This window comes from Lycium barbarum, chromosome 1 (genome assembly GCF_019175385.1).
Source record: "Lycium barbarum isolate Lr01 chromosome 1, ASM1917538v2, whole genome shotgun sequence".
NCBI lineage: Eukaryota > Viridiplantae > Streptophyta > Magnoliopsida > Solanales > Solanaceae > Lycium > Lycium barbarum.
The window spans coordinates 102,705,317-102,719,919 of NC_083337.1; the positions used below are offsets into that span (position 1 = coordinate 102,705,317).

Below are 14,603 nucleotides of genomic sequence, written 5' to 3' on the forward strand. Positions count from 1 at the left end.
TCCACAATCACCCATATATATAATCATACTTACGTCGAGAACGAGGCAAACCTGAAATGAAGTCCATGTTAATCACTTCCCACTTCCAAGTTGGGATTTCTATATCTTGCAACAATCCACCTGGCTTGTGGTGCTTGATTTTCACTTGTTGATAATTAGGACATTGAGCAACAAATCCGCCATATCTTTCTTCATCCCATTCCATCAATATATAGACTTAATGTCGTGATACACCTTCGTCGCTCCGGGGTGGAAGGAGTGACGAGAGCAATGAGCTTCTCTCAAAATCTGGTGGCGTAGACTTGCCACATCAGGGACACATAATCTGCCTCGGCATCGGAGGACTCCGTCTCCTGAAATTTCAAATGCTGACTCCTCCTTCTGAGGGGGCGTACCTCTGAGCTGCATTAGTATGGGATCCTCATGCTGTCGCCCTTTCACTTCTGCTACCAGCGAAGAGACTACTGAATCATGAATACTAACTTCGCTGCTACCTGAGTCCATTACTCGGACCCCTTGGCTAGCTAACTGTTGAAGCTCACGGGCCATCTCTTTCTTTTCTGGTCGTACATCACTTAGACTTCCCATGGATCTGCGGCTAAGAGCGTCAGCCACAACGTTAGCCTTTTCGGGGTGATACAAGATATCAACATCGTAATCCTTTAGCAACTCCAACCATCGTCGTTGTCACAAATTCAACTCTTTCTGCTTGAAGATATACTGAAGGCTCTTATGATCTGTATAAACATCCACATGGACACCATATAAATAATGTCGCCATATCTTTAATGCATGGACCACTGCGGCTAATTCTAAGTCGTGGGTTGGATAGTTCTGTTCATGTTTCCGTAATTGTCTAGAAGCATACGCAATCACCTGGTTTCATTGGCGACGCATCAATACTTGCAAGTGGCATAATCATTCTTGTGTGATTCGTGTACATACGTTTCTATACATATACAGGTATCGACATCCGTATTCGTATTCGTAATCGTACTCATTTACCCGTTGTATCAATAGTCATATTCATATGCATGTCATGTACATATTCTTATTCGTAATCATATCATACACATATCCTTTACATACCCCTTGAGTTATTTACTCGTCAATGTCACATGGTTCAAGGTCTTCGTAAATGATTCCCCTTACAGTGTCAGATGCTTGCTCGATTCAAGTTCGTTTATTTACTCGTTGTTAGACTCATTTTTACATAACTCTCATTCTTTATTTTAGAGTCTATATTTGTCACACCTTGGAGTCCGTCATTTCAATCTCTACACTTATATTCTCTTCACTCGCTTCCCCCTGGGTTTTACCTGTAACGTCGCCTTTGCTGTTCAGGACCCAAGCCTCATGCGCAACTAATATTCCTTATGCCTCATACTCTTTTACTCTTGTTTTGCACTCCACGTTGGTTTCAAAACCAATCGTAATCATATGGCGTTTGTCCTTGGCAATAGCTTTATTCTATCATTTTACTGTCGTACGGTAAGCATTCATAACTCATGATCATCTTTTCTTTTCAACTGTTACTTCATATACTCTACTCGTTCTAACTTGGTATAAGATATTCGGAGGAGATGCACCTTCCTTTAGCCATAACACAATTTCTTCTTAAGCATACGTATTTCACATATTTCCTTTTCTCTCTATTGTCATTCTTATTCCACTACATACCTTCCTCCTCAATTTATCTTGTTTTCTCCCGTTTTATAATCAATCCTTGATTCTTCGCACGAGGGACCTTATTCTTAACTTAGCACCGCTTTGTCCTTTAGAGTATGCTGCCTTTGTACAATTCATTCTTTGACAGTCTTGGTCTTTTACATCCAGCTAAAGATACCACTTGTACTCTTGATTATACCAATCACCCACTACTACGACTTTGCCATATCACCTTTCTCTAATTTCCTTTTCAAGTTAACTCCCCTCTTTTTTTTTTTTTTTTTGCTACTATCATTTCTTGTCAGTGAAGAACCTCTATGCTGGGCTTTCCTTTAGCAAGGTCTTATAAGCTTTCTCATCTACTTCTCTAGGGCTCGCTTGTTGGTTTCATACTTGCATTCACTCCTTATTCATATAGAACATGTCACATCTTTAGTCGTTTCCTTGCTATACTTTACTTACTCCGTATCCCAGTTCTCGCTATGTCTTCATTATATCCTGATAATAATCAACTCTATAAGTGACACCTCTTGGTCTCATCCGCAAGCCGGTTCGCAGAATAATATAAACCTTACGAAGTAAGTATACTCAACCAGTTACTCCTTCTAATCGGCCCTCTCACACTTTACCATGTAAGTCATTTCACCACTGTATTCACATTCACTATAACCCTTCATATTCGTATCTCTGTCTCCGGGCGCTGTTACTTTATTTTGCTAATAAACTTATCGTAATTTACTCGTGCATATACATCCAATCGCTACTCCAGTATCACACTTTATTAGAGTTACACTTTCTCCTCCATGTCATGTTTTAGTGCTTCCAACCCCCCTTTGTTTACTCTAGCATTTCTCTTTACCGTATCAATATCGCTCTCATCACTGCCATTACTATCAATTCAATACTATCTAACTCGACTCATGTAGTCATTAACGATACTCCTAACTTAGTCGCATTCTGCCATTACTCTTTTGCACATCATATTTTCCCGTTAGGGCATATTGCAAGCTTATATCCTATCTCCTTTAGATTCTGGGAAAAGCCACACAGGGCTCCCACTTTCAAGTAAAAGCACAAGGACGTTAAAACTTACCTCATATATTGCACTTTGAGGTGTACCTGATCCTATAGCGATATGCCCTGTTACCTCTCCTATTTCTCTTTCATCCTTCAGCTTTACCTTTCAATCATATCTCAACATTTTTACTTTATTCGACGCATATCTCTGTTCTGATTCATCCAATTTGCTTAGTTCTCAACTTATAGCAGAACATATCATCAAAAGACACATTTAATCAATTCCTCTATCATATGAACACCAACTTACTTTCACAGCAATAAATTCATCATCATAGTATTACATATTACGGTAACGTAGCCTCAACAAAGGGGCTTACCCCTGTAGCTTTCATTGTCATCAATCACTTTCTTCTATCATTACCAACCTTCCGCTGCAATCAGGGGTTAGTATAGGGAATCTCATCTCCTATGGCTTAGCTCTATCGCACGATCTTAGAGATGAAAGAAGGTCATTCATTCCTAAAATGTCTGCAGCTTCCTGTTTATAAGTGTGGCGCGCAACACACCAATAACCAAGACTCTACTAGACACGGCTCGTAGACACATCCTAGGACTGAACTGCTCTGATACCACTTTTGTCACGACCCGGCTAGGGGGCCGCGAAGAGCACCCGGTGCTACCCCACCCGGGCACCCCCTTATCGTACATAACATAACATCTAGGTGAACCATAAGTCAATTCGTGCTTTTTCTTTTATCGTTAACCATATTGATCCCATTAGACGACCATCATCATTTAACATATCATAGGCATCTATGCCACATCATAAGTACAAGGCCGACGAGGCCAACAAAAGATATACAAAACATGGGTCGACATGGCCGAACATCTCTACCCACATACACATGACTACGAGCCTCTAAGAGTATGACATATCGTATGAGCGGGACAGGACCCCGCTATGCCCATAATTACATACACAAAAGAATGAGTACCCAAAAGCTATGGCTCCGAAGGAAATGGAGCTTTGCTATGCATTCTCTGGATAAGCAGCTATGGATCGAGCCCGTCTCCCTGTGCACCTGCGGGCATGACGCAGCGTCCACAAACAAAAGAACATCAGTACGAAGAATGTACTGAGTATGTAAAGCATGATCAACATCGATATATATACGTAAGCATAATACATAACAGAAGAAACAGCGTAGGAGGGGAGACAATAATGTCATCGTCATGGCACTTACTTACCTTTCGTAGGACTTTCCATTTTCCATACGTATTTGTACACCTACGTCATCATCCGTATTCCATAATAGTACTCGTACCATACTTGTGCTCATATTCATATACATGTCCTTATTCGCATTCGTATACATAGTCCTTTCACATTCATATTCATATTATATACATAGCCATACACTTATATACATACATAGCGTGCCCGACCTTAAGGTTCGGTGTTTCATACGTACTTAGCCAACCAAGGCTCAATGTTATTTCTACCTGGCCCTACCAAGGCTTCAGGGTTATCCGTACCATCTGCAGACGTGCGCGCGCGTTTCGTAATCGTATACATACTTCATACATATTCATATACATATATTCTACTCGGCGTTATAAGCTCGGGGTTCATTATAGCCCTTCATAGGCACATATAAGTATAATAGCCCGTAGGCACCTTTAGCATCATTATTGATATCATTATCATTACTATCATCATCATTATCGTTACTTCTATATCATAGATTTACTCGTCATATGAGGGGCGTTGTACAATCGTAGTAAATGTTAAGGATCGTGAGCTTATGAGCTCGGAGTGTCAATCATTTGAATACAACATACTCCTATAGAGGAATTAGAAATTTGGCCATGAACCATGCCTTATGAAAGAATGGTTAGCCTTGCATACCTTTTCGTCGGACTATTCTACACTTGCACATTTCCTTCCAATGCTAGCGTCTATACCTTCATTAATATCATAACAATGGCGATTAGTCATTCACATTACCTAGATTTCTCAATTTGCTCCTAATTCTCCCATATTTATGGTCATGACCTCCAACTTCGTCCATTCGTCTAAAGTGTCTAGTTCATGATCTTAGTACCATTTATAATACATTCATATCGTAACACAATAACATTCATAATTCAATTCAAACTATTCCTCAAAAGTCACTATTAACCATTCATGACCTAGTTGACCACATTTTCTACAATCCATGTATTTTAATTCTCCAATACCTTAAACATCTTGAAACAATTATGAGTCTTACCTTAGAAGTTGTAGGAACAAGCTTGGTTGATAATACTCCTCTTTGAGCAAAACCCTAGTTTTTTCTCTATTTGGATTTCTTGACTTGGATGATCCTTGATGATTCCCTTATCCTTGATTCACTTGTCTTAATGTTATTGATGGCTTATAATCCTTGAAAACTCATATAATAAATGTAGAGAGAAGTTTTAGAGAGAAGTGGTGTAATGTGGAAATGAAATAAGACAAGTGTTGGTCCCTTTATTTAATGACTTGAAAAATCTGTGCTAGGTGAACAGTGGTCGTCCATGGAGGTTTACGGCCCGTATTCCACTATACGGCTCGTCCTCCATGGGCGTAATTAACCATTTCCAGAACCAGAAGCTGGGCTGCCTTCATGGTGGTTTACGACCATGGTTTACGGGCCGTAAATCACTTTACGGTCCGTATTCCAGGTCGTATTATACCTTTTCCTCAGCTGGCAGAAAGTTGAAGCTTTTGCATGGCAGTTTACGACTGCCAGTTTACGGACCGTATTTCACTTTACGGTCCGTATTTTGCAATATACGACCACTGGGCAGTTGCAATTCTGCAACTTCCCATATTTCTTAGACTTCTCATTTTAATCACCCCCGTCCATGCACAAGCATTGCTCACCTTGTATCTCATCTTAACTTAGCCAACTTCCTCGTCTCACATCGCATACTTTCGAAATCTCGCCTAAGGTCATCAAACATCGTTTCTTGCTCATAGACATCATGCACTCATATTCATCACTAGTTTATCCACTTACGTACCAACGGAAAATTTTCTGAGGTGTAACAATTTACCTTGGAGGAAACCTTAGGAAACTAGATTGTCAAACCAAATTCTTGAAGGTTTCTTGATTTTTCTTGATTGCAAGAATGCGTTTCTTGCAAGATTGAAGTGTCTAGGTTCTTTAGGTATGGAGGTATAGAGAAAAAGAATAGTCTCTTAGAGTTTAGAGTAGTGTTAGGGACGTTTTTTACTTCATACAATAATAAAATAAGGAGTCCCAATTAGAGTAGGAAAAGGCTAAAAAACATAACCCAAACTCTGAAAATTCTGCTCCCACCAGTGATAGTAAAACATGCATAACTATTAGCACAGAGCTCCGTTTGAGCTCCATAAGATACCGTTGGAAAGATATTACAAAGGGATACAACTTTCTTGTTTTAAGTTTTCTCAAATTATTAACTAATCAAGGAGTTACGGGTGCTCGAATTAGGCTGGTCAACCACTTTCGTAATACGTACAAACTTTCAAATTTTTCTCTAAAAATCTAACGTTACGAGTCTAACATGAGTTCTAAGAAACGAGGTGTTACAGGCACGTTTGTAAGTCAAACAAAGTACACTAAGGAACTTATCAAGAAATTCGGTCTGGAAAAGGCAAAAGCGTTTGGAACACCTATGAGTCTCTCAACATGCCTCGAAACAGACGCCCCAGGAAAGGATGTCGATGAAAGAACTTATCGTGCTATGATAGGATCTTTATTATACCTTGTGGCCAGTCGACCAGATATAATGTTCAGTGTATGCAAATGCGCCAGATTCTAATCAACTCCCAAGGTATCGCACCTTACTGCAGTAAAGCGAATCATTCGTTCTCTTATTGGAAATCAAGACTTTGGCCTATGGTATCCACATTCTACTAATTTTGATCTTATTGGATATTAGATGCTGACTTTGCAGGAGAAACAAACAGACAGAAAAAGTACCAGTGGTACTTGTCAAATTCTGGGAGAATCAATTATATCTTGGCATAGCAAAAAGAAAACATCTGTTGCATTATCAACTACTGAGGCTGAATATTTAGCCTTAGGAAGTTGTGGAACACAGCTACTATGGACAATGCCTCAATTGATTGATTATGAATTATCTTATGACTCTGTGCCTATTTTTTGTGATAACACTAGCGCAATTAGCCTTTCCAAATATACTGTTCATCATTCTAGAGCAAAGCATATAGATATTAAGCATCATTTTATTAGAGATTTATGTAGAAAATGGTTATTTTGCATTAGAATTTATGGATTCTAAAAATCAACTTGCAGATATTTTTACAAAACCCTTGCTTGAAGAAAGATTTTGTTTCCTTAGAAATTTTCTCGGAATTATTCCGTTTCAAAATAATTAAGGAATCTCTTTGTTTGTACCATAGTTATTTTATTTACTTGCCATAATTATCGTGTTTGTATTTTATTAATTGTACTTCCCACCGCCTCTTCCTATCATCATTACACCCCTTCCCAATACACCGTTTCGTCACCTCGGTCACATCTTTCGTCTCCCAACACACCTTTTCCCCTTCCATCTTCTCCTCTATAACTTCCCTTCCTCCGTTATTATTCTCCTCAAACCCTCAACCTTCTCTCTTTATTCTAACCCTTCCTCTTCCCTCAAAATGGTTCGTGTCAAAGGAGAAAGTTCTAGTTGTAGACGCTCCAGCCGTCGTTTGTAAAGCCTAACAGGGCCTGATGACCATGTGAATCTCTCTGACTACTACGATGATGAGACCATCAGAACCTTTGCTGAAAAGAAAAGAAGTTCTCCTCCTCCATCCAAAGAAAATACTTCAAAGAAAATCAAGAATGGGGAGGATGACGATTTTGGACCCGAGGACATGTAAACTATTCTGGGGATCTGCTGAAAAAGTAAATTTTAATCTCTTCAAAAAGCCGCGTATTGCTACTCTCATCAATCTTGATCAACTCAAAGAATGTCATCGCAATGTAAGTGTTATTTTCAAAACCCAAAAATTTCTCCTTGTGTTTGCCTTCTCTAAACCAGAAGTTTTTGAGGAACCCGTAAGAATGTTCTATGCCAATCTTAGGGTCTCTAAGGATAGTGGAGAATTGGAAACCCTGGTTATGGGAACTAGGATTGTTGTCAACGATTTCCTATTTGACAAGGTCTTTGGAGTCAAGTTTTTTGGAAAAATTGAGTTTATGAGGACTGTTTGGCTTGAATATTTTGAAGTTACTCTTGAAAAGGCTAGGGCCTTTATATCTGAACCTGATTCTTACTTCTCTGATCTTAGACCCTCTAATTTATGCTTTACTAACCGTGTTCTTTCTCATATTGATGCAACTATCCTGCTTCCTCGAGTTGGCTCTTTTAGTACCATCACTGCAAGGGATGTGTATGTTGTTTATTGTCTACTCAAGAAACACAAAGTCAACTGGGCCACTTATTTCAAGGAGTATATGCTTGAGAGTGCCTTAGACACCTCTCCCTCCGCTAGCCTTCCTTATGGTATGATCATCTCTCGCATTTTAAATGACTTGTTTGTTGATCTTATAGATTTTCATCCTTTTGTGGTCACTGCCTCCTATGTTCATCGGGCCTTTGCAAGTATGTGGTATGTTTTATTGAATGGTGAGTGGGTCAAGTAGGAAGCTACCAAGGTAAAGGTTGAGGCTCCTACTGAGCTAGCAACTCCTCGAACAGATATTTCAGAGGTGCTTCGTGAGATTACAGAGGTGAAGCAAAGTGTTGTTGCTTTGGATTCTCACCTCCAGCAGGTGTTTGAGGCTCTTGAGAAGGTCTTGAGCTCTTCAAAAGAGGTTAGCACTGATGTGGGAAAGCTGCAGGTAAGCATGCAAGGTCTGCAAAAAAAGGGTATCAAAGTTGTGAACAAGCTGACTGCTCGAGTCCACTCCCTGAGAAAGGAAACAACTACTTCCAATACTGATCTCACTGTTGCCATTCAGAACTCTTATTCCACCCTATCCCATAATGTTGAAACCTCCTACAACACCTTCTCCTCAAACATCATCAATACCTTGAAGTACTATTGGAAAAGGGGTTCTTAATCTCTTGATGGCTTATTTGGATGTTTCAGACTATTTTTTTTCGCTAGACTGTATGTTTTGGATGACTATCTACTTGGGGCTATTTTTCTCCCCTACAAATATGTGCTAACTTAGGTCTCTTAGTTATTATCTTCATATTTGTGCTTGCTTGGTATTTATTATGCTTGTATGCCTATTGTGCTTGTTCTTGCGCATGTTCTTTTTGTTTCTGTTGATGATGTCAAAGGGGGGGAAAGAAACTCAGGGGGAGCACGATGGAATGATAGCCTAAACTCAGGGGAAGCATCAAGTCAAAACACAGGGAAGTAAAATGTCACACTTCTTTTTGGTTGCCATCATCAAAAAGGGGGAGATTGTTAGCCTTGTAGGTTAAAAGCAAGTAAGTGTTTTAATGATGACATTATATTATGCAGGAGCCAAAAAGCAAAATGAAAGCTGTGAAGGACTAACTCAGCCATACAAATCAAGATCACAGAAAAGGAAAATATATTCCAAGACATCAATAAGAGAAGAAGTATACGTGGGTCAAGATCTAATCTAGCCAATAAAGAACACATATATGGAAAGAAGTAAAATCAGTAGGACAATAGTATACAAGATCTGAAGGTTAACAAAGGAAGATTTATCTCAGTCATAAAGGAAAGAAGACCAGCAAGATTTCACGGAAAATTACATCATTGTCACAAAGGAAAGAAGACCAGCAAAGCAGATTCATATCTCGGACAAAAAGGAAAGAAAACCAGCAAGATTTCAAGGAACATCACATAATTGCTACAAAGGAAAGAAGACCAACAGAGCAGATTCATATCATGGACACATAGGAAAGAAGACCAGTAAAGAAGATTCGAAGATCAATCAGGAAATCACTCAAATCCCTGATTGAGGATAAATTCCCTTGGGTTACCTTAGAGCGAGGCAAATCAAATTCAATCCTAAGAAATATTGATTCATTGCCAAAATCTTCAGACGTGAAGCCAGCTATAAAGAGAAACATCACAAGCCAATGATGATTACAATTTCACTTGAGCAAAAACATCTATTCATTCTTCATCTTGTAAAAAGCACTATAGCTTGTAAAAGTCTGTGAGTGTTAGAAAAAGAAAAGAGAGAATAGATAGCTATACAGGTAGAGGCTGTCACTAGAGGACAATTAGAAAACTGTCCAAAACAGGAACTACGGTTCAAAACGAACCACTGCTATAATCATGTTACCACCAAGGCTATAAGGAAACCCTTATAACCCAAGGGGACTGGATTAGGCGCCACACCGGTGATTCGAACCTGTATAAAATCTCTGTGTCTCATTACTTTCGGTTCTCTACTGTTTACTATTATCTGTCCGCTAACCAGTGTTTGAGTCTTTGTAGGAAAGTAGACTAACCATCCAGACAGTCGACTAACTTAATCTAAAAAGAATTACAATTCAACCCCCTCCCCCCTTCTTGTGTTTCAAAGGGCTTTTCAGAAGTGTTACAAATTTTGGTTTCTCTGGGAAGATCAAATAATTCTTCAAGTGCATGAAATATTTCATTATTTAGCTCCGGTGAAACAGAGTCAAAAACCGCCAGGAAACAACCGTACTCTTCTAATGCACCGCGGACTTCATCAGGTTTCAAGTACTCATTTGATAGGTTCAAAGGAGGGAGTTTTAGAGGTGCTTGGTGAACCATATTTTATATATTGTATAGCAAGTTATAGAAACCCCAAAACTTTTTGTGTGAAGAATCTCTTGTTTCCTTGGATCCTTTTTATAGGGGGATTTTTTAAATTTTTTTTAGCAAAGGCCACCACTCAGGTTGGTGAGAATTTATTAAATATAAAAGTCTTACAAAACAACCAAAACTGGTTGATTGAAACAAATGAGAACAAAAACAGAAAGTGGAAAATAAGAATTGAAACCACCAATAATATTGAACACCAACTACATGACAAGAATCTAGCAACTAAAGCTCCAAGGTCCTTGACTTTATACCATATTTCCCACCTATAAGTATCCCCAGGTGGAATGGATCAAAATATAGTGAAGAAATCTTCAAGATGCCTGGGATTTAGTAGTATTGTCTTGTCTGAATATCAGCATCAGTATAGTCCAGCAGCTACTGCATTGTGCCATGTTGATGGATAGGCTCTAGAGGTTAGTCTGTACTTGTTAGAGTTCTATACAAGGGGATGGACATGTAACACACTAATATCACCCTTGTACACTTTTCTACAAAACACTAACTAACTCTAGTCCTAACCGAAGGAGCAATGGCCATTGCGAAATGGCGCAGCCGCAGAAATTAAACCCGCAGTATTATGAATATCAATATTATGAAATATGAATTATATAGGAAAATAGATTTTGTATAATCCTTTTTGTCTATCTAAAGTCCTCTTAGATGTGTGTCATGTTTATTGCTTATGTCAAAGTACTGAACAAGTAATTGTTCTCATCAAATGTATTTAGACAATGATGAATTTGAGAGACATTTTTTAAGAACTATTAGATAATTTTTCTTTCGATTTATGGTTGAATTATTTGTGGAGATTGATTTCACGGCGTATTACAAATGTTCTTTTGTTATGATCCATGTTCACCATCGATCGGTAAAATTAAATTAAAAAAATCGAAAATAAAACGTAACAAATCTTTATACAATTATTTTCGTCTATTCAAATTATAGTTGGTTATATAGGAGACCATTTCATCATTATTTGTCTAATATGCTATAATTATTTCAAAAGTTGGATTCCAAAAAGAGTTAAGGGTCAATAACACACCTCAAGTATCACATTTTTTTGAGTTTCCTACCTGAATTATAAAGCGTGAGAGTTTCCAACACAACTAGTTTACAAAACACACCTCAAGTTTCAGTTGTTCACTTTTCCTATCTGAACTATCACCAACTAGTTTGCAAAGCATACCATAACTATTAGTTGTTCACTTATAATGAGGTCTGTTTTGCAAACTAGTTAGTGATAGTTCAGGTAGGAAAAGTGAGCAACCGATAGTTGAGGTGTGTTTCGCAAAATAGTTGGTAATAGTTTAGGTAGGAAACTCTCACACCTGATAGTTCACGTAGGAAACTAAAAAAAAAAAAAGTTGATACTTGAGGTGTGTTTTTAACCCTTATCTTTTCCAAATAACCAAATTCAAAGGTAGTTGGGTTTGACACGACATTTCAGGTTTCTTTGTATAACTGCTACATTCATGTAATTACATAGTTGAACATTTTTCCTCACAAATTTGTTGCGTGCATAACATATTTATTGGAATTAAATGATATAACCAGCTGCCTGAAATTTTTTTATAATCGATTATTTTCTGTTAGTTATGTTGAGGTTACTTGTGAAAAACATGTTACAATTTTGTTTCAATACATATTGAATGAGCTAGGGAAATTAAGAATCCCGTTTATTTCTTAAGATTAAAATATTTGAATCCTAATACATATTGTGATTGTTCAGATATTTTAAAGTATGAACATTAAATTATGAAGACGACTTGTTTTCTCAACATTTGAATACGTATAATTTATCTAAATCTAAAAATTCAAAATATAAAAAATGAAGTAAATAAACTAAATATTATATCCACACATTGTTATGAATTTTTCAGTTTACATAGTAAAAATAGTTTGTATGATGAAGCTCACTTGCCGGTGGTAGTCGACAATATAGATTTGGAAGTACTAGCTTGGCTAGCTAATGGTAGTTATGCATTGGAGAATGATGGTGTTTGGGCAGCGGTGACCAGAGGTGTTTACAGTACAAGTGATTTGTTATGAAAATGGTACGCGGTAGTGGTTGTAACAGTGGAGGTTGGTTGTTGGCAATGGGGGTGGTTGATAGTTATGGTTGACTATGGAGATAGTTGGTAGTTATTCGTGTAACGGCCCTGACCAGGGGAGGGGGGTTAACGAGAGTTGGCAATGAGGGTGGTTGATAGTGATGGTTGACTATGGAGATAGTTGATAGTTATTCGTGTAACGCCCCTGATCTGGGGATGGGGGTGGGTGGGTTGATGAGAGACGGGTCAAGAAGGACTCACAAACTTCTAGCAATATTAAAAATAGGGCTGAAACCGACCCTAAAAATCAACCTTAGTCGATCGATTTTCCGAAAAATATCGATCGAAAATCGTACGTCGGAAAAGAAGGTTTTTAATTATTTTTTTTTGAAGATACACATTCTAGGTTTTCTTTTTTTATTTTGAAAATATTGACTGAGCTCGATTGGTTTTCTGGATTTTTTTTTAAATGCCAACCGAGCTCGGTCAGTTTATGAATTTTCTAGGAAAATAGATTGAAAAATATGACTGAAATCGATTGGTTTTTAGCCGATTTTTTTGCACAAAAACTAGCATGTAGTGCCTATTTTACAGTTGCACCACATGTCAATTAAAAACAATTACAAATAATAGCTAATTCCAGCTCTACGTGCTGCCAATCATTCACCCAGACAATATTAAACAACTATATAACATTCTTCAACTCAAACAACATCAAATTCCAACCCAAAACTCCATTAATCCTCAATTAAAATCCATCAACAAGTCATAAAAAACATAAACAAGTCATATAAGGTATTCATCAAATATACAGGTCATAAAAACCTTAAATAAACATCTAATAGTTAGTCTAACTAACATCAATACTATATAGTTCAAAAAGTCCGAGCCAAGGAGTGTTTTCCACCATACAAAGAAGCCTCATCCACAAGATCTTGAAAAGGACGGTCATGGACAGGATGATAGCGAGGAGGTTGAGATAGGGTGATAGCATCATCAGCACATGGGGAGATCGGAAACACCCCTGTAGCAAGTATGACTTGTTGACACCTAATTTTTGACCTCCCGTTATTTATTTTAATTACTCAGAGTCCTTGGATACTAAATAAAATAAGTTGTGCACCTTAAAGATTCTAAATAGATTTTATAAAATTGTTCAGGTCAATGTTTTACTCTTTTAAATGATAAAAATATTTTCATGACAATATAAATTATTTAGAAATTAACTGATATTTCATGACATTTATGGAATATCTTATTAGAATTAATCAAAAGCAAAACAATTTTGTATAATTATTTATTTATTTGTTAAGTCAGAGAAAAGTCTAATTAGCAAATAATTTATCCTATTGTATCCAAGAAATTTGAGTAATTAAAGGAATTGACCATTTTACCCCTCAACCTTTAATTCTGTGTGTTTGCATAATTATTTAATTAATAAATTGTTTTAGTAATTAATTTGTTTAATTAGAGGGGTCATTCTGCAAATTGGTTTTGATTTATTTATTTATTTTACATAAATGACCGCATTTAAATTAACAAATTCATGGTTTAAGAAGATTGGGGTCATTTTTGAATTTAGCCTCCTAACAGCTTTAATTGAGATGACCAAATCCATTGGCAAATCAATTGAGGTCATTAGCGCAAATTAGCTTTAATTGGTTAATTAGTACATAAATAAGGTTATATTTGAAATAATTAATCGGATTAAGATTAGTCAAGGATATTTTTGCAATTACCTAGATAAAAGGTTATAATTACAACAATCATTTAGTTTTAAAGCCGATTGAGGCCATATCTGCAAAAGATGGATTTAATAGTCGTGTTTTAAATTAACAACGTCCTAATTCGATCATGATTAAAATAACATGGTTAATAATTGATATTTTTAGCTTGGGCCATTTATTGCACTGCCTATTTGTCCCCTTCATACATATATATACACTATGTATACGTGTATATATACGTTATGTGTGTATATATATGTGAAAAGGGGCCCCTTTAGCTTTTTTTTTTATATATATACAACCGAGCCCAGTCCAAACGGACTAGAC

At 37.2% G+C, this 14,603-nt stretch overlaps 2 protein-coding genes across 2 annotated transcripts; one reads left to right on the forward strand and one right to left on the reverse strand.

Moving 5' to 3' along the window:
• Positions 1-7,241: 7,241 nt before the first annotated feature.
• On the forward strand, positions 7,242-10,084 carry LOC132636683 (uncharacterized). The gene is made up of 2 exons (XM_060353664.1): positions 7,242-8,217; positions 9,191-10,084. The coding sequence occupies exons 1-2, from the start codon at positions 7,470-7,472 to the stop codon at positions 9,316-9,318; spliced, it is 876 nt and encodes a 291-aa protein (XP_060209647.1). The 5' UTR covers positions 7,242-7,469; the 3' UTR covers positions 9,319-10,084.
• On the reverse strand, positions 9,580-10,447 carry LOC132613158 (deoxypodophyllotoxin synthase-like). Its single transcript, XM_060327210.1, has 2 exons — positions 10,198-10,447; positions 9,580-9,755 (listed from the first exon to the last, which is right to left on the reverse strand). Exons 1-2 carry the CDS (start codon positions 10,445-10,447, stop codon positions 9,580-9,582), a joined length of 426 nt encoding a protein of 141 aa, XP_060183193.1.
• Between the last annotated feature and the right edge of the window lie 4,156 nt (positions 10,448-14,603).